This window comes from Meleagris gallopavo, chromosome 26 (assembly GCF_905368555.1).
Source record: "Meleagris gallopavo chromosome 26, MGAL_WU_HG_1.1, whole genome shotgun sequence".
NCBI classification, from domain to species: domain Eukaryota; kingdom Metazoa; phylum Chordata; class Aves; order Galliformes; family Phasianidae; genus Meleagris; species Meleagris gallopavo.
In genome coordinates, this window is record NC_139429.1 from 972,505 (window position 1) to 992,659 (window position 20,155).

A 20,155-nucleotide genomic window follows, 5' to 3' on the forward strand; every position below is an offset into this window, starting at 1 on the left:
ATGAACTGTCGATCTTTATTATATGGCTTTTCAGTGCACGTATCCAATACTCTCGCTGAAATCAATGGCAGCATTCCCACATAGCAGGGCAGAGGCAGCCCCTTTCCAGTCAGGCTGCAGTTAGCTTCAGATTTAAGGTTGGATCCTGGTCTGGAATCCTCACCTGCCCTTGCAGCGTATGGTGGAAGAAGGAGAAGTCCCAGAAGAGGAGCCCTGCCTCTGTGAGATGAAGAGACCACAGCTCTCAGACACAGCTCTCTAAGGGTTGACCAGTGCCGACAGGGAATCTCCCAGCATCAAGAACGAGCCCATATGCAGATTCCACCCCAGGCTTTCCCTACACCTCCTGCAAGCCATTGGGAAGCCAGCAAGCCTCTCACTATTCCATTCTGCGTCTATTCCATTCAGTGAGGAGAAACCCTCTTCCCAAGGTTCACACACAGCCTCGTTGGCCCTGCCTGCTGCCGGAGGCAGCTTGTATTTAATTCATTGTGAAATAGCCAACAATTGACCCACTGCAACAGTTTCAAAGCCTATTGATACAAAACCCCACAGGGGGAGGCCCATCCGGAGGGCTGTGTAAACTCCAGCACGTGTTCGGCAGGCTATACATAGCTGTAAGGAGACAGTCACACCAATGGCTTGGGATTGGTTAAGATGGCTTTTTGCTGTGTTGGGTTTTTTAAAGCAATATTGAGCTCTTGTACAATGCTGTTCTCCAGAGACTTCCTGCTACTTGCCTGACCTCGATGAATTAAGTATTGCCATAAAATGTGCAATTAATTAATCATCTGCATCTCCAACATGAGAAATTGCCACACAGCGACTACAGACAGCCTTGTAAATGGTTTAGACATCGCTCTGGTGGAAATCAGCACACTTTGGATGTCTGAAGACTTTCTTAAGTTGTATAGTCAAGGTCTTCCAAACCTCAGCTGTTAGACCCAATGACCTCAGTCAGACATGCTAAGGGATGCCATCTCTTATAGGACTTTTGGGGAATATTGGACCTAATCCCATCCTTCCTACCACGTGGCTCCAAGCATGGTCTTTCTCCTTCCTGCTCCCCATCTACCAACCTGCATACAAGCTCTCTGAGCTGCATGTGGCACAGGATATTTCAGTCCTCCTGAAGGTGTCTGTCTGCTTGAAATACCAAGACAGACAGACGGGCCATCCTCAGACATCTCGCTCCCCTCCCCAAGTGTCTGACAGCATGGTTTCTCAGAGCGTAGTGATGCAAATAGCTCAGATAAGGCTCAGATAAAGTATCTAAGCTCTCCAGGCTTATCTGAGCTGAACACCAGCACCAAAAATTCTGAAATTTGCCCTGTGGGACTATCTCCATACAGCTTGATTGCCATCTGAAGCTTCAGCCTCCAGAGGCTGCAGGAACAGCTCCTGTTCAAATGCATTCTTGAGATAGCGGGGTGGGACACAGCAGGTCTGCAGTGCTCCCCTATCATCGCTATCTGGGGATTTTCCTTCTGGTGGAACACTGCAAGAGCCTGGTTGATGGCTCAAGGAACCGGTGATGGCACCTTTCACCACCAACACTTACACTGTAACAGATGAGGTAAAGCCTTCTTCAGCAGCATCACTGGAAAGATCACTTTACCCTGACTACAAAGTTCTCAGTGTTGGTTTTTCCTTTCAGCTGTGTCTCTTTGGGGTAACTGCTAGCAGAGGGAAGGCTTGCAAGGAGAACACACACACAAGGTGCTGAAATTCAGCTATGAGTATCTTGCTAAGAATGAGATTCCCAAGGAAGCCAAGGAACTGGGTGTAAAACCCATCTGGGCTTCACTGCAGATCTGTGCCTGGCAGTATACAAAGGGGTCAGCAATCACAGCAAGGATGAAACAGACTCACAGTGATAAACATTCATGCTTAAAGATCCAGCCTTTCTGAAACCCAAGTAACTGCAGCAGTCTTAAGACATGTGAGACCAGATAGCAAGTATCCTTTTATAGTGGGCAACTAATAGAAGACAAGGCAAGTCCAAGGCAAGGCTTAGAGAGAGTAACTGGATATCTTTGTAAAGCTGGTACAAAGGGCTGTGAGTTCACTCACACCTGGGTGATAGCTATTCTTTGTCTTAAAGGAGCACCAACGGTCCCCCATTCCACACACAGATCCCATATGCTGTGTACAACAAATACAGGAGTAAAAGTAGGAAGGATTCCAGTCCAAAGGGTCTGCAACCAAGTCAATGGTAATCTTACAATTATACACCTAACACAATTCTAACAAGAATTAAAAGCCCTCTGAAAAAACTTTCAAAGGTCTGCAGATATTGCCCCCAAATCTTGCTGATCCAAGCAGAGAAAGATTTTCTTTCTGTAGATGTCTGCAACAGAGTTCTCAGGCAAGAATAGCTATGAAATTCTATAGGATGGCTCATAAACCATAAGGAAAAAAAAAAGCCCACTTAATTTCCTACTAAAAATTCCCAACAACTCATTCCCAAAGGGCCAGCATGCCAAAGGGCCCCTGCAGAGCGTTGGCTTCCCTTCTGCATCAGCACTTGGCTCTGGCCATAAACCAGGGAATGAGGGGAAAAGCACGTGGGCAGGCTCTGAGCTCCTCAGCTCAGCTGTGTTGGCAGCACCAGGGTTAACCACGGCAGCACCCTGTAATGCAATGATTTCTGGTTTATTTCAGCAGGGGAAGTGTGTCCCAGCCTGATTAGCCCAATGGTTTCCTCTTTTCCCATAACCTCCAGACCCCCATGGCCTAAGTGTTTACTTTCTGAAATAAAAAATCTGCTAGTGTTTTTCTTTTTTCAGGGCATGTGTATTTTGGGAGGATTCGGGGGGAGGAAAGTGGAGAGGGGGAGTTGAATGGGATGGGAGGCTTGCATACACCTCCCTTCTCTCTCCCACCCCTCACCCTCAGCTCCTTTCCAGCTGCAACCTCTGAGCTGAGACTTCTGGCTGCAGTGCAAGAGAGGGAGAGAGAAACGTATTAATGAGAGTTCAGTCTCTTGCTTCAGCAGCCATAAACACAGTGAACATCTGGAGGGAGAGAGAGGTGCTTCGCGCTGCCAGGAGCTGAAAGAAACAGGCTGTTTGCAGAGCCCCAGCCCCCCATGTTCTCCACATCCCCTTCTGCCTGTCCTGCACAGATCCACACTGCATTGCCCAGCCACAAATAGAAGCTGGCTTCGTGCTGCCCTCCCAGTTCCTTACCAGCACAGAACCCTCTGAGGGCACTGCAGTGGGAAGGACTGGCCACGTGCAACCCAAAGTCCCTGGAGAGGTTTCTCAGCTGCTCAGTGCCCCCAGAAGAAAGCACTCATGGGTCCCAGCACGCTTCTGTAGGCAAACAAGGTTGGGAAAGCACAACGAGGCATCTGTGCTTTGTGTGGCCTTGCTCAAGAAAGAGCAGAGTGTCACAGGACAGCATTATCCTCTGAATAAACAAATGGGTGCACTCAGTGGTTCACTCCATTTCTACAGAGGGACCTGTTCTACTCCTAGATCAACTCGATGCAAAACATTCACAGTCACCATCAGGACACTGAGGAACAGTGCATCACCCCATTCCTTTCCTCTTGGACTCTACATCAAGTGAACCCTTCCCTACACACCAAAGACACCAGTACTACTGCTCACATTTCTGATGTTTCTGGTGCGGTGTTTTAAGAGCATCTCGAGTTTTCCCTCTGAGCTGAGCTCTAAATCCCCTTTCAGAAGGTGGCCCCCCACAAATTTGTAGGTATCACTCCCCCCAAAAAGTATAACACTCTTCCAGTTTTCACCCAGCACCATCCCCTGTTCAGACCACAGTTCATCCCCACAGCAGCTGATCTCCAGCTGACACAAGTCTGCAGCTCAAGTGGGAAAAGAGCTCAGTGCTCATTCTCTGGTGACAACCCAAAGTGAAGGGATCTCCCTTGGGCTTTGTCTCTGTGAGGCAAGACAGGGATTTTTCCAGGGTCAGGCAGGAAACAAATAAAAAAGTGAAAGCCTGGATTTTTGTCATTCCCTTGCTTCAGTGCAAATAAACCTCCCCAAGTCTTGACTTGCAGCAGGTTACAACAGGGGATGTAGAGGGAGCAAAGCTAGGTATCACAGGGTCACCTGCACATGCTTTCCTCACCTGCAGAACAAAGATCTGCACAAATCAGATACCAATTACTTCCCACTAATCTGGAGAGCAAACCAGTAGCAGTTCAGCATCCTACAGAGTGCCTTTGCAGAAGTGCCAGGAGACATAGACACAGGCAGCCCACGGCTTTACAATTCATTCACAAGACATAGAGGGATCTTTTCTCTGCCTCTAGGCTGAAGTAAGTGCCATTGGTGGAGAAAATTGTGTCTGCCCTCCAACAAACCCAGAGTGCCCATTTATAGTAGGTGTGACATGACTTGAACTGCAGTCAATGAAACACCCAAAGACTGCCAGGAAGAAAAAGGGTCAAAGAAACTCATTCTAGCCAGGCTATAAACAGCGCCAGACCCCAAGGCTTATGAGAGGCAGCATCGCCACGCCGGCTGGGGGATGACAACAGAGCCCCGCAGAAAGGCCTCATTCATCCCTTTGCAGAGATGCAGTGGGACATCAGATGAGAATCGGGGTGAGCTGTGAGTTTGGAGGAATGAGTGGCAATGGGTCGGGCAGAGGCATCTGCACAAAGGATTTTGTTTGTGCCTTTTATTGAACGTTGAAACAAATAGTATCTGCCTCCTCGTCCCTCTCAGTAGTGGCTCACCACTTTTTCCACCCACTGCTGTTTCCCTTCACCTTCTTCTACGTCCTCCCTTGCCCACTCCTCATTTATTAGGGAGAGAGGACAGCCGGGCTGTGAGCTGCCTGAGAAGTCCTGCAGGGTCTCACAGCCGCAAGCAGATGTGCGTGCCCTGCGAAGAGACGCCCATTCATCTCTGCAGAGAGCGTGCGGGGGAGGCAGCAGCACAGGGGAGGGGGGGGGAAGTGTTGGAGGAGGCTGAGAAAAGGAAGGAGGCCACAGTTAAAAATAGGATAAAAGGACATGAAAAAATGCAGATTTTTTTTTTCCCCTAAGCTTCACTTGGAAAATGTGCTGCAGCTGGAGAAGCCATCGGGCTGAGCCTGGTCAGCTTTCACCTTCCCCCTCCCCAGGCTCCCTTCCTCCACGCATGGGTCTGGAAGACAGCCCAGAAAACGCTCACAGAAAGAGCTTCCCTCTGGGGATCTCCACCAGGACCCAGAAGAGTAAAGAGCAGGTCTTGTGGCATAGGAGGACAAGATGGGGAAAAGCAGAGAGAGTTTGTGATGGATGCAGGAGGTCTCCACATGATTTCTGCCTGCAATGCACTCCAAGCTGAGAGCAGAGCTTGGAGAAGGATCACAGCCAGAGTTAGGAGGGTGGGTACAAAGCGAGGGCATCTCCACGTGGTGTGGGGCAATGCAATGTGCTGCAGTGCTTTGTTTCAGCTCCAAAGGCTTTGCTTTCCTGCCAAATCCAGGAAGACACTGCTGTGGCCCAGCCTGTAGGACCAAGACAAGATGTCCATCGAGCACCAGAGAGTTGGATGCAGGGCTGCATTAGGGAGATACACTGCCCCCATGCTAACAAACCCTTTTTTGTGGGCTGAGAGATAATGTGTCCAGATAATATCAGCCACAGACTGGATCAAATTGTCTTCTCTTCACTGTGCCCTCCAACAGCCCTGGGTGATGGGGGTCAGCCTATGGTAATGCCTTCTGTATGTGACAGTGTCTTGGTGCCAAGATCTTTCAAAAGCAGCACCAGCCAAAGAAGCAGGGTCAGACCCACAGCTCTAATCACACCTCTAGAAAACATTTTAATTTCATTCCATGTCTTGCAAAATTCAAACTCAAACCCATTTGTTTGAAGGAAAGCGAGTTCACTTGCCCAAAGGTTCCTCTTAGTGTCCAAAGGCTGCAAGCACCTTCAGTCCAAGTGCGCTAGCTCAGCACAACAATCAGAGAAACTTCTTCCGCCAGAGGCATTTCATCCTTCTCCTGCCATTAACAACAGTTTTATCTCCCCTATCACTAAGCAAAATAAACCAGTTCATAGTGAAAGGGGTTGTCAAAGTGACCTTGGCTCAAAAAACAGCACAGCCAGGACAATGTCAGTGCTGAAATTATGATGCTGCTATCAAATATTTTCCTCCTCTCCATTTTTGTGCCTAACCTTTTATCCAGCAAAAAATATTGCCAGAGAGTAAGATTACGATACTATTGCCCTAAGATTTGGAAATCCCAGTGCTCAGCATGACAGCATCTTTTCAGTGCCTTTGCTGCTTCATGCAGACTCACAGCACCCTTGATTTTGGGTCACCAGATAATGCAACTAATGAGCAAGTCTCTACACTCCTATTCCCACAGAAGCCAGCTTTCATAGGCAGGCAGTTCTCACTGGTTGTTTTCTAACACCCTTGAGACAAGCCCTTTTACTTGCTATGGACCCAAACGTAGCTGAGTCTCAGGGCCGGCACAGTCCCAACACTTGTACTACAGGTTGTGACAGCAAGCTAACAAATAAGAACTACTACACATCGCTTCCAAGTTCTTGCTGCAGTAAAAACGTAAAATAAAACCCACCTCTCTTCTTATCCTTATCTACAAACTAAATCCACATCAGGCTTTTCTTTATACATATCACCAAATAATCTTAGTAGACGTCAAGCACCATGTAAATAAACTCACCCGAGCTTCAAAGGCAAAATATCTTTCAACAAAGCCAAGCAGTTCTAAAACTTCTAGAAGTGTTGCGGGTTTCTGTTGCGAGAGGATATATTCACACTTGCATTTTCCTTGCTGACTTGTTTCTTTCACCAGCATCAAGACCATGAAAACCAAAATAGCCTCCAGTATACCAGAAGAATAGATGACAAATGGCTTTCATGCACACCCAAAACACAAAAGAGAAATGAAAGACTGTTCCTAGCAGTATATACAAATGAGAATTTCCTCTCGTTTAAAATTAGAAACTGCTCTAGACTCTGAAAAAAAAATGGCAGAGCATTAAAATAATAGTAATAATAAGAGAAAGAGTACCACACACTGCAACAGGAAGAAATGAAACGTAATTCTTAGGTACTGCAAGAGAATTAGAGGCCTGTTCTACAAGTCCCAGTGTATTCCAAGTTGGACTCAAACCTGCTAAAGACAGTGACATCTTTTTTTTCAGTGAGCTTTGAACCAGGCTCCAATCTCTGCAGCAAGAAATTTCACAGACCCAGCATGGGGTAATGAAGATGTTGGTTACAGATATGTTGGTCCCTGGAGAGAGTGCTTTCACAGAAAAGGGGAGAGGGTATGGAAAAAAAAAAAAAAAAAGAAAAAAAGAAAAAAAATCACACACAAAGAAAACTTTCCAGGCACAGATTTGCAAAATGTTTGAGTAAATCCAAATGCTGCAAGAGCAGATTTCATCAGAGCAGAGCTGACATCACGCTGAGAGAGGTCACCCACAGGAGTTGAGCAAAATAGCTGAAACAAGAACGGCTGGGAATAGACAGCAGAGTTTTTCCTCCAGCCACAGCTCTCAGTTCATCTCCAGCTAACACACAAGTGTTCACCAAAGGAAAAAAAATGAAATGCCTGAATATTTGCCAAGGAGAGATTCAAATTGTACATTTGACCGCAACAGTCACTGGTTCTGCTGAACTCTTTAGCTGCAAAGAAGTCTCCAAACATCAGGGCTTCTTCCCTCCCAAGGGGCCAATGTGCATAACTAACAAGCCAGGAACAAGTCACAGAAGACCAGCACATGCCATGCAAAAGCTTACATGGGATTTATGTGCTTCACGATAGGCTTATGTGGGACTTAAGTGAAACGTAAACTTCATATTGGCCCTTTGCAAAGGTCACATTCATGCAATTTGAGCTCTTTCATTTCGTTTTGCTGTTGGCCTGTGCCATGGTGTACCTGAGCCCTCCCTTTTGCCACAGAACAGCTGGGAAGCGAGACCTGGTGGTACCTCTTCCCAAGGCTGAATCACTGTGCTGTGGGCAGAGGAAGCCTTCGAGATGTGTGGCACAGGAGCAGCAAACACAGCACGAGGCAGTGGAAATAGGGCTTGCACTAAAGCCCAAAGCTCTCTGCTCATGTCACACCTTTGGGTACAGACCCAGAGCCCTGAACTGTCAGTTACACAAGCAGCAGCCCAAGCTGAAGTTCTGCTTCACAGGTTGAACAAAGTACAGGGCAAGAATTAGTCACCGGTGATTTTGTAACGACTTTCAAAGTATGAGTGCATTACAGAGCAGCATCATTTAGTCAAAGCCAAGGCACGAGCTTAACTGTAGGCTATATCACAACCACCCAACCCTGACAGCAGAGCACGGCCATGCCCTCCAGCTGCAGCCATATAGCACTGAATATCTCACCACCATCCCCAGGAGGAAGGGGACAGAGACCCCAAATCACTGCAACAGCAGAACTCCGGCTCAGGAGTCCAGGCTCCCCTTCACAGAGACCTCATTACCTTTCCAAAGAAACCAGCTCAAGCCCATACACACGAAACCAGGACATTAAACCAGCCCATCTCCAGGCTGCACCTGGAGGGAGGAGCAGAGCAGCCCTCCCACACTCCACATCCCCCAGAACAGAGTTCCTACCTGTGCTGTAGTGCTCCAGGCCGGTGGGCACCTCCTGGATGGCCGCCTCGTCCCACGGCGGGCAGCAGGCCCTGGGTGGGCAGCAGACCGACTGAAGCCTGCACGGCATCCAGGGGTCCTCATAGCAGCTGCCAGCACCTTGCTTCTGGGCAGGGGAGGGAGCCACGTCACCTCAGCAGCAAAACAAACCCAGAACCAACCCCTCCCTTCCAGGATAAAATCACAAAGTACTTACCTGACCTGACCCAGAGCTGCCCCAGCTGAGCAGCCAGGGGGACACGGCGGGGTCAGAAAGCCCCTTGTAATATAAGACGTGTTATTCACATATATTATCTGCATCTACTTGTGTGTGCTACATAGGCAGGTAGATATATGCATGTGTCTAGTTCTAGGTACAGCTCTCATTATTGACATTACTTCTAAGTAACGCATATACATGTACAGACAGACAGAAATAATCCCAGGATATCACTTCCATTATGTATATGCACACTCATTACATTTATCTTTATAGATATATCCATCGTACATAAATACATACCATATGTGCACACATAGATGTACACACAGATATACCACATTATAGATTTTTACACACGTGCCACATACGTGTATACATCAGTAGAAGAATAGCAACATACGCATACACACAGTCATACACGTAAATAAACTCAGGATGTTTTCATCCGTTCTTTTTTTTATTATTAGTTCCCCACATGGAAACAGTTTTGCTTCGTTTCCAATCAATGTTTAAATGCCAAATGCATTCTTGGAACCATTTGAAAGGAAGATACTGAGCTGTGTTAGACATTTTTCATGTCACAGTGGCCTTTTCTTCCTAATTTGGTGATAATTCTGCTTTCTAGCAAGTCTTCTGTATCCCCTGGTGTCCCAGCTCAAAGACACAGCTTACATCTGACCTTGTCTAGTGTCTTTAACACTAGCTGTCATTTCTTTGGAGAAGCATCCATTGATATGATTTCCTCAATAAAGGTCATGTACAAACATAAGGTGATCAGCAGCACAAGGAGCACAGCTCAGGAGCAGCACAACGTACTATCAGACCTGTCCCACAGCTGCTGACATCCATATAGGCATGCCCAGCACTGTATTTTAATCTGTATTTTATACAACTACCCAGCAACTGCCCAAACAAAAAGGAGCTGCTACAGAAGAGGAAGCCCAGTATTTATCAAAAAACTCTGGCCAACCCAGCCAAAGCTTTTCCAAAACCAGGTCTGCTTTGTGCTGATGCTGCTGCATTCATCCACAGCAGGTGAAGGTCAGCGTGTGGAGCGGAGGCTGCAGGACAATGGTTACCCTAACAATCCTCCTCTGACGACAAGCACAGGAAATCCGATGCAACAATCCTATTTCCAGCTTGGGTTTGCAAGCTCAAGAGGTTGAGATAAGCTCTGAGCAAACACTCAGCCTTTGGATGCCGCTCTGAACTACATGGAACCTCAGGATGATTTCGCAGTCAACACCAAGCTGTGTTAGTGAATGGTCTGCCATTGTCACAGCAGCCAAAGAGAAAAGCCACTGCTAGAGATAGAAAAATAACCCCCATCCCTTTCTTACCATCACTCCAGGGCGAGCCAAAGGATAAGGGCCTGTGTTGCCAATGGTTGTGTCCATGTAGTAACTCATCATCTCTGAGGTGCCTGCAGAAATGAAAGCAGACATCATATGCTCTGCTGCAGAAGTCTGGTGTGGTGTAAAAATTGATAGCCTCAGTTAGACATGCTGTAAAGCCTGTGCTTTCACCCAGCTATGTAAAGGTAGCACCAGGTTGTCAATCTCAGCAACTTAAGGCAGGAAAAGTAAAAAGAAAAAAAAACTGTGTTAATAACTGTTTTTGTGATTGGATGCATTTATACATCAACAATGCAAACAAATCCATTTGTGTAAACTGATGGGAGCTGGACAATGCTGAATGAATTATCACCTAGAAGCTGATGGAGCTGCTGAGAGGGTGGATGAGATCATATTTCCCTTGCTGTAAAATTGGTGGGGAATAGTTGCCATCTTTCCCCCCCTACCGCCCCCAATTCATTGAGATCAACAAATTTCCTACAGAAGTTTCATCAGCACCAACCCGTTTCACCAAAAAAAAAACCTTCTCTTTACTCAAGAAAAATCTTCTGTTTGCCTAGATTATCATTGGTTCTCTACGCTGGAGCTCTCCCTTGCACTGCTAAAATCCAGGGTCTCATTCTGTCATTCCTATCGTGGAACGCACTCCTCTGAGCAAGTCCTCCCACCAGTGCTGCTCCTAGATGCAGCTGTAAGCCACTAGTTAGCCCACGTGCATAGCTGAGGTCTAGTTCTGTTTCATAATAGGTAGATGCTTTTCATCCTCTCCATTAAACACACAACAGAGAACGCAGAATGCATGTTCTGTGTTTGGAAGGATGTAACTTAAAGATGCTGGAAAGAAAAATGGCAGTGGCCTGAGCTCAGAAGGGCTCACTCAGGCTGGGTACAACTTGGGACCAAAGGGAATCACTGTTCTCATCACATTAATACACAGCATCGCCCAATAGCCAGAGGTGCTGCCATGCTCCAACTTTTCTGAGGACACAGCAGCTACAGATCCTCTGAAATACACACCCTTGTATTTCTGCAGACCTCCTGTGCTACCAACTGTGACTGCTGCAGGTGCAAACATCCATCCAAGCCATCCTCCAGAGCCAGCACACCCAGCTCTCTATCTCTGCTCTGCACCCACAGCCCCTGTGGGCACTGCAGCCCCCACCTCCCTGCTCACAGGGCTGGGGCTGCTGTTAGCAAACAGCCAGCAGAGGCAGAGCCTGCCCCAGCTGTGCCTCACTCACCACCTCTGCAACCAGGGACTGCAGATAACGTCTCCCACCACGCACTGTGACTAATGGCCAAATGTGAAACACCTGCATGTATATGTGTATTAAATTATTATCATCATCATTTCCTGCTTGTTATTACTAACTTTTGCTCTAACACTAGTATTATTATTATTATTATTTTTTACTTCTCTTTTTAATTCACAAAACTGAAAACTACCAACGTGCTGAAAGAACAACGGACCTGTTTCTCCTGCTTCTCTTAAAGCAAACTCAAAAGCACACATCTTGCAACTTACTGTGGCTGAGAAACCTTAACTGATCTTAGCATCAGAGCACGCCCTCCCAGCCTGCCCTACCAGGCCTTAAAACACATTGTCTTAAGTCTCACCGCAGCTGGGGATGATAAAAGAGGGTGCAGAACAGCCATCTCTGCAAGTCAGCCAACAGAGGAAAGTCGCTCCACCCCATTCAGTCACACACCTGTCCCTCTGCTCCTAACCTTAAAAGGATGTAACTGCATCACCTAACCATAACCGAATGCCCTCGTGCTCTGAAGTTAGGATCTATGCTGCTAAAGTGCACCAGCACAAGGCACACACTATAGAAACCGTCAGGCTGACCCAAGTGCTCAGCAGCACACAAGGCACGTGTGAGAGCAAGGGGTGACAGCAGTGACACAGCGGTGCCACGAGCAGAGCAGCTCGCTTTTCTGCTTCGCAGCTCCGCAGCAGGCAGTTGGGGCTTGGCTTTGTTTTTTCCCTTTGATCAAGTCACCTACGCTGCACACTGCTCACAAACTGCTTTCATGCCTCGTTGAACACTGTTTGCATTTTTTCTCAGGATGCTGTTGCCAACCAAACCTTCCAGCACAGTGCCACATATTGATACTCAAAGCTGTGGTTGGAGCCTCCTACGCCCAGGGCAAGGCTTCAGGCAATAGAGAGTATGAACAATCAGAAAACTCAACATAATGGAATGGTAATAGAAGAGGTGTAACAATAAAAGGACTAATACAATAGAAAGGTGTTATAAGGGAAGGAAAAAAGGACTGCTTACTCATCCCCAAAGAGCTAGGAAGAAAACTCTATAAAGAAGGGACCTCCAGAAAGAGCTCCTTCCCCAGTGGCAGTCAGCCCTTAAATGAGCTCCAAGAGAGGGGCAGCCAGGCTCCACCACTTCCAACCACGGAGCTGAATTGCCTTCACCTGTGCTCCCAGGGCTGACCGGGTCCTTTCCCCAGGTGCTCAATCAGTGATTCAGGCTGGGACTCAAAAGTTTCCATACCACAACATTAGTACAGACCAGTAATGCAGCACCAACAGCTCCATCCCAAGTCCCAGTCAACAGAAAAGGAACCACTAGGAGAACTGTGCTCTGCAGATATAGGTGTGCAAAGCCAGCAATGAGGGGCAAGTTAAAAGCAGAGAAGGAGCTCAGGAGAATTTGGTGCAGGCTGATTTTAGCAGAATTTCCACCACTTCCCATAGGAAACTACTTCACAGCCCAATACATCTCTCGCTGTCAGCAAGTTTCCCTGATGGTTGAGCCATGTTTTTCTTCTCTTGAGCTTCCTCTAATAAGAGCCTAAATAGCTCCTCTCCTCCCCTTGGATGCCATTAGAGAGCTTTAATGACCACTCAGGAGCTTGCAGCTGAACTAAATTCAATGACAGCATCCCTTGTGTCAGGTAACTTGGCCAAAATTGAGGAAATCACTGCAGATTTACACCAAGATAATTGAGATCCGCAGTTTGCTGCAAACTGTTAATAAATAGAGGGGAATGAGAACCATTTGGTAAAATCCTTAATGACTTAACAGCTTGATTCATCTCATTGTTTGCTCTTATTATTCCAGTCTTATGGTGAAAACACGTGTGGGGAAAGCAGAGCTTGTTTTGGGGCTTGATCAAGTACCAACCAAAGCTATTAGACTCTTCAGTCATTTCTAAACATAATTAACATTTTAATTTCATTTCAACATCCATCCCTCCTCTTTTACAAGAGAATTTTTAAGAAAATAATTACCAAACTTAAAACTTTAAAAAGGGGAAAAGGAAAACGCGTTGTCCTTATGATAAACACATAACCCTGTAGAAATTAGGAAGAAATTAAAAATATGTATTAAATGAAGTGGAGCTGTATCTATTGGATATACGAAGACCCTTTGAAAGACTGCCTTACAGCGTTTAAGTGCTTTGCTGTTTTAAGTCTGGGGAAAGGGAAGCTGAATGAGACCGCAGTGATTTCCTTGCAGCAGGAAAGAGCAGCAGCTCCCATCTCTCCCACGTTAGCACCCTGCACACCCATAGTGTGACTGGGACAGCAGCTGGACAGCTTTCTGCATCCCTGTAAACCAGCAAGATTCCCTTTCCTTGGGATTGGATGGGGAGCCAGCGTTAGAAATCTTATCAAAGTGTTCCCAACTTCAAGTGTGGGAACAAAGACTTGAAAAATGCAGAGGACACAATCGTCCTCCATGGGCTGCAGCACGGGCAGCTCCTGCCCCAGAGTTGCCTAGTGATACCGTTTTATTTTTCATCAGGCAATAATTTATCATCTTTGAGGGGGTGGAGAAAATAGCTCATGGAAATGACTTTGTTCCACAGGGTTTTAACCCTTGGTACCCTGGCACTTTCCAGGCCGCCTGCCAATTCAGTTCTCAGGGGAAAAAGTGTTTGTTGATCTGTTGGCATGTTAAAAACCCATTCAATTCATCAAGCCCTGGCACCAGCTTAAAATAAAAGGAGCATCCCTAATGCAGGGATACAAGCAATAGGAAGAATCGCGTTTCTCTTGCTGCCAACTAAGCACAAAATATGCTTCCTAGCAGATCGGCCACCTCCTGTCTCTGCTTCACATCAGGGGCTCCTACATTCATTATGATTTTGAAACTTTGCAGCGTTCTCAAAGGTAACTGAAGGGAAGCAGGCAGGGCAGTAAATAACGCAGCAAGGGAAATAGAGAAATGCGCTAAGTGCCCTTCTGCATCCTCAGTAAATAGTCAAAGAGATTAAATGTACTGCCTAAGCTCACACGAGGAAAGGGAGGGTGAGAGGCAGAGTAGCAGAGCCCTAAGGCACTACCATGGCTCCATGCAGTGGCTGCAGTGGGACAAGCGTGGCACCACCAAACCCACAGGTCATGCTGAGGAGGGTTTAGGTGGGATGCTGAAGCAGAGAGGCTGCTGCCAACAGTCACACTGCTCCCTATTAGATCAGAGCTGCTATTTGCAACTGCAGGAAGATGTGAATGGGTGGGGGGGTTAATTAGGTCATCTGTTATTCCACTCACGTATTTCCCTCTGTGAAATAATAGACGTACAGCGCAGCATCGTGGGCCAGATCCTCAGCTAGGGCAAAGCAAAGGGGGAAAGAGTAGGGATTGAAGGCCCAGCTGTATTTGGTGTTTTGCTCCACACTCCCCATATGACCTGTGGAAGGATGCTTGGGACCAGCCTGCCCAAATCTGCTGGCATTTTGAAAATCCCACTAAGCATTAAGTACTCAGCAGCTGTAGAAAGTTAAGAGAAACCAGAGTTTCTCCGTGTCTTCACATGCCAAACATAAAAAGGTGATAGCGTGGGGGTGCTCTCTGGTTTGGAGATGCACATGGCACCCTGCAGTTCAGGGCAGGGGCTATGCACAATCCCAGTGCTGGGTGCACAAAATACACAGCAGTCCTCCATGGAAATCTCACCCCCTGGGTTAGTGGGGCCATTCCCCAATGCAAATGTCTGGGTAGCCCTAAGTATCTGGCTTACCAGAAAATTGTTTATAGGACAGGCAGGGGTGAGATCAAAACCCCAGCTGGATTAGAGGCAGCACGAACAGGGCTGTAACCAGGAAACAGCCCCGGACCCAGCCCACAGCCCCCAGAGGTGTCAGTTGACAGCACAGGATGGGAAGTTGATGGTAACTGTAATACCAAGAGAGTGGCTGCATGCAAAATGAGGGTTTAGGGGATAATGGAAAGGGGAAAGGCCTTGGCTGGGCTGCTCGGGGCTGCACGGTGCCTGCTGGCCCTTCTTGGCTGCGAAAGGGCTGCAGGATTTTGCCCATCCCAAGGAGCAGCAGCAGTGTGGCTGCCACACTCAGGGCTCCTGACTCCAATTCCTTCCATAGACAAACATACGCAAAATGCTCACCTGTGGTGTTTTCCCTTTGGGGAATATCCCCTTTGAGGATACCACTGCTGTGGAAAACATTTAGAGGTGAGGCAACAAATCTCACATAGCATCCCTCCAAAGGCAGAAAGCAGCCCTGTCTGGGGGGGCTGATCAACCTACCCACTCCCTATCTGTGCACCCAGCTGTGCTGGAAGAGCTGGGGGAGCATTTGGGCCTGGGCACCTCGCTGGTCACCTGCCCCATAGCGAGCACAAGCAAACCCCCACCCCACAACCAAAGCCTCCTCTCAAGAAATAGAAGGAACTGCAAATGTAATCCGCTGTAAGAATGCCAGGGCGCAGCCTGCTACCTAGATGAGGGAAACAATACTGCTCTCCTAAGCACACATACCAACTAGATATACTCTATATATGAAATTAAAAAGGGTTTTTAAAGGGAAGCATCAGCTCAGACATTCGTAAGACAGTGCAGAACTATTAGCAAACACACAAATCAACCACTGGGTGAAACTGGGAATGGAGAGAAAGAGTAAATCCCCAGCAAAACAAACCTTCCATCTATCCTGGAAACGAACACAGGTACCTACAGCCCACAACAGCCTCTAAAGAGACTCGCTCCCCACCACCACTTACTACTTATCTGGAAGACCAAGGAAAAAGCTTATGTCCTCTACGGCTCCCCACACTTGTCTCCGGTCTCTCTCCAACTACCTGGTGCTATCCTCTGCGCCGGAGCTGGGGAGGATGGAAATACCATAGTGTTTGCAGCAGGGCCGCCTATTCAAAGGGAAGGGGAGTGGTCAGCCCCGCACAGGCGGTGGGGAGGCGAGCCCCTCGCGCTCCGCTCTCGCTGGCAGATGTCACACTGTGACCCTCACCACGGGGTGGGAGCCTTATCGAGCCCATTCCCAAAGCTCTGCTGGGTTGCCTCAGCTTTGAGGTGCCTGCTGCCAAAAATTGCTGTTTCTTCCTCAGAAGTCCACTGGGCACCTCTGGGTTTCCTGCTCCTTTGCGCACAGCAGGCACCGCGGTGCATTTGGATGCCCACCTCTCCCCCAGATATTGGCAGGGTCCAGCCGCCAGGCTCCCACTGCCCGTTTGCCAGCCCCTCGGTGCACGCCTGCTTTCTTTTACAAGCACAAAGGCTGCTGTAGACTCCTTTTCTTAGGGTACCATCGTGGGGAGAGCACTCGGGCAGCGCTGGCTCAGCCCTTGCTGCTGGAGGCCCCACTGCAGCACCACGAGCTGCTTTGCCCCAGAGCGCAGGGGTGTGTGGTGGCTGCAACGTGCAGGGCTGCAGTGTGCAAGGCTGCTAGAAAAGCAGGGAAACGCTCTCCCTGAGCATGGAAAGAGATGGGGACAGAAACGAAGGTTGCTGCATGCTCGGTCCTAAAATGTGGAATTAAGTTCCTCATTCTGTCCAAACAGCCCTGGAGCCACAGCCCAGCACTACGCAGCCATGGATGCAGGAGGATGTGCCCGTCCTGCAAAGCTGCCTTTTCCTCCAGGAGAGGGCTCCAGGCTGGAAATGCGCTGCACTCCAGCACACGTCCCTGCCACGCAGGAGCTGTCAGCCTGCAGAAAGTTTGCAGCATCTCCACAGTGAAACAAAAATGCAGTGTGTGCATCTAAGGGCTGTGGCTGGAAGGGCAGAGTAAAGCACCGGTCATCCCAGGGAAAGAATGAACTCTCCCAGTTTATAACCTGGCATTTTGGTTGCTCCCAGCTGAGTGACTATTTAAAAAGCATAGCCTGAAACTATATTATATCAGATACATAATTTCTGCCTGCACCACTTCTGTGGCATCTACTGCTGCCAAATGCCCTGCAGAGAAATCGAATGTGCAAAGCTGCAGTGAATGAAGGACCCTCCTGCCCCTCACCTCCCAACCCAGCAGAACCTGGTCGCTCAAATGCACATAGTGACAAGTAGCCACAAAAACTCCCCCCCCAAAACACCAATATTTATGCACATAAAAGGTATTAACAAGTCCTTTGAGGATTTTCTCTAGCTCCTGAGAGAAGAATGAAGCTCTGTGTCAGCCCTTGCCTCCGCTCAGAAGCACACAGCTGCAGGTGGCATGAGTACACGTTACCTGTTGAACTCGCAGCCGTAAGGCACGGATCTCTTGTGTAGCTATTTTAACTCAGGAAATTATTTACAGGGCTCCATCTTCTCAGGAAGGTTTCCAGCCTGCTGGGCTTTGGTACAAAGGCTCGGTCACGTCTGAGCGCCAAAGGAGTGGAATGCATCCAGCAATCAATTTTTATCTGGGCAACTCTTCCCGAAGCTGCAGGATAACCCCACGGGCATCTGTGAGCAAGATGTCTTTCTTTCCCTAGGCTGGATGCTGTGCTTTGTGGCAGAGAGCCTTTCCAATACAGTAATCTATGTATTAATTGCCTCTGCACTATGGCTGTCCAATTGACTGTGTGTCTGCAAAATAGAGAGGCTTCTGGTTTGAGCTCCTACAAGGCAGCACAGTGCCTGCTGGCTGCTAGTCACCTCACTTGGTGGAGGTCCTGCTTGCACACGGTCGCCTGGTTTTGGGGTTACTGCTGCTACTGCAGCCACCTGGATCCATTGCTTCAGCCAGCAGCAAGAAGTTGGGTTAAATTTCGGGCAGATCATTCAGCTTATAAAGCCATAGTGCATAAAGAAGTAGTTTCCATTCCAGGTGGTTTAAATTTTCTTTGTACTCATTAAAAAAAAAAAAAAAAAAAAAAAAGAAAAAAGATTAATTAGTGTCTAATTAAAGCAGTTATTACTGCTTTTACCAAATCTGAAATGTCCCGTGGATGGTTCAAAGGCTGTGCACAGGTTGAATTTAGGGCACACAAATGACCTCTGTGCTCCTGGGAGGCGCTGGATGTACGTGTCAGCACACACAGCCCCTCTCCCAATATGCTGAGAAATGCTTATCTCCTTTTTGCAGTTAGAGGAATGGGCGGAAAATGGGGTTAGCATCACTTCAAAGATGGCTGTGAGCAGGGAATCTCATGGCTTGAGCCGTGGAGCTGGAGAATGAGCTCTGCTCACCTAGAAAAATCCATCCCAGCTGGAGTGCCCTGATTGCATTGAATGTCATCATCCATGATTCACCCCACAGCCCCCGGGTTTCTTGACAGATCCTTTGGACCTGAGGTCCTCCTGAGGATCATAAGCCAAGGGGGGCTGCATGCAATGAACTTCCATGTCACTTGTTGGATCTACAAGCATCGTCACCTCTGTACTACAGCAGGAAAACAGAGCAGGAACTGATAAAACAACCCTGAGTGCTGAGGTGGTCTGCTCTTAGCTGGCATCACACGGTGACCCAGCAGAAGGGAGCAATGGTGGGGAGCTGTGGCCTGGGGGGTGACTTCTCCACCCCTCTTTGTGCTGGGACAAGATGATGTGGCCAGACCAGGGTTCTGCCTGTGCTTATAAATGTTCCAGTGGGTTTGCCCAGGCTACGGCATTCCCTCCTGACCCTCCTGGAACACCAGATGAAGACACGTAGCTGTGCCACAGATGGCCCAGCAATGATCCCTTAGGAGCCGTGCACATCTGGCTGCCAGGTGCTGAGGCTTTCCGTTGCTGGCTGCCCTCAAACACGAAGCAGAGGCACAGCCAGAGCTCATTGCTTCTGGCCCTGCCGCACTGGGGTGAGGATCCCACTCACTGCTCCATGGGTGTGGACCACAGATGCTGTGCCCTGCCTCAGACCGGGGAAAATACTTGGCCCAAAAGCCAGAGAGCAAAGCTTGCCTATCCTTGGGTCAAGCAAGAGCTCAGGTCTGTCGTCTTGGATACAAGGAGATGGATACAGGATGTGTGGCTGGGTGGGACATCATGCCTTGAAAAAATTCCTTCATTCTGCTTTGAGTTTTCATTTTTAGCATGATCTCCCTCTCTATATATGACTATAAATACAGGTATGTATCTATATATGATAAAACCAAAAATAACACCCAGTCCCATCCATCTTTTCATTCTGGAAGAGGAAATGAGAAATTTCCACTCAGCTCTAAGTGTGATGTGAAGCAACATCTCTAGGGAAGTTGTAGCCATAACACTGCCAGTCTGCGCCCTTCGTATGCAAATATGCATTTTTTGCCTTGTAAGCACAAAGAATAATCACTTCTCTAAGAGCTGGCATAAATGTTATCATTGTAGCCTCCTTTGTGCAGCTGCCTGCCCCTGTCACCATTAAGTGACACAGCAGGTAGGTGCTCAGGAGCCCCCAAATACCACAGCACAAAGATACATCCATTATCAGTCATGGAAATGTATCTGGAAAATCTGCTGTCATTTGCCCATTCTCATGTCAAGAATTAGGGCTGTTGGCTGGGAGGGGAATCTTTTATTAAACTGTCTGATGTACCTGGAGAAAAACAGATCGGGTTGTGTAATGAGTGCCCCTCTTCAAACCTGTGAATGAAAATCCTCACCCCAAATCATTTCACGTAGGGCTGCTCTTCTCCCAGGCAGGTGTATCAATGAAGATCAGATTGACAAAATGCCACCAGCCAACAATCCCTGCTCAAAATCTGGGCAGATCTCCGGATGGATTCAGCAGCCAGTTGATTAGTTGGTCTTTATTACTCAACTTACTATTACCATGGGGGCAAAGACTGAGGGTT

General features: G+C 47.9%; 1 protein-coding gene across 4 annotated transcripts in view; it reads right to left on the reverse strand.

Moving 5' to 3' along the window:
• Positions 1-16,301, reverse strand: part of ETS1 (ETS proto-oncogene 1, transcription factor) — a 69,884-nt gene extending 53,583 nt beyond the window's left edge. Inside the window, exons 1-3 of one of the 4 annotated variants that reach the window (XM_010723582.4) lie at positions 16,241-16,301; positions 10,162-10,244; positions 8,581-8,722 (exon numbers count right to left, since the gene is read on the reverse strand). In XM_010723582.4, the coding sequence (XP_010721884.2) occupies positions 8,581-8,722; positions 10,162-10,244; positions 16,241-16,286 (271 nt within the window). In that variant the 5' untranslated portion in view covers positions 16,287-16,301. Of the gene's footprint in view, positions 1-8,580; positions 8,726-10,161; positions 10,245-16,162 lie in introns of all 4 variants that reach the window. The other 3 variants (XM_010723578.4, XM_085209129.1, XM_010723577.4) reach the window with 3 other exon arrangements.
• Positions 16,302-20,155: the final 3,854 nt, after the last annotated feature.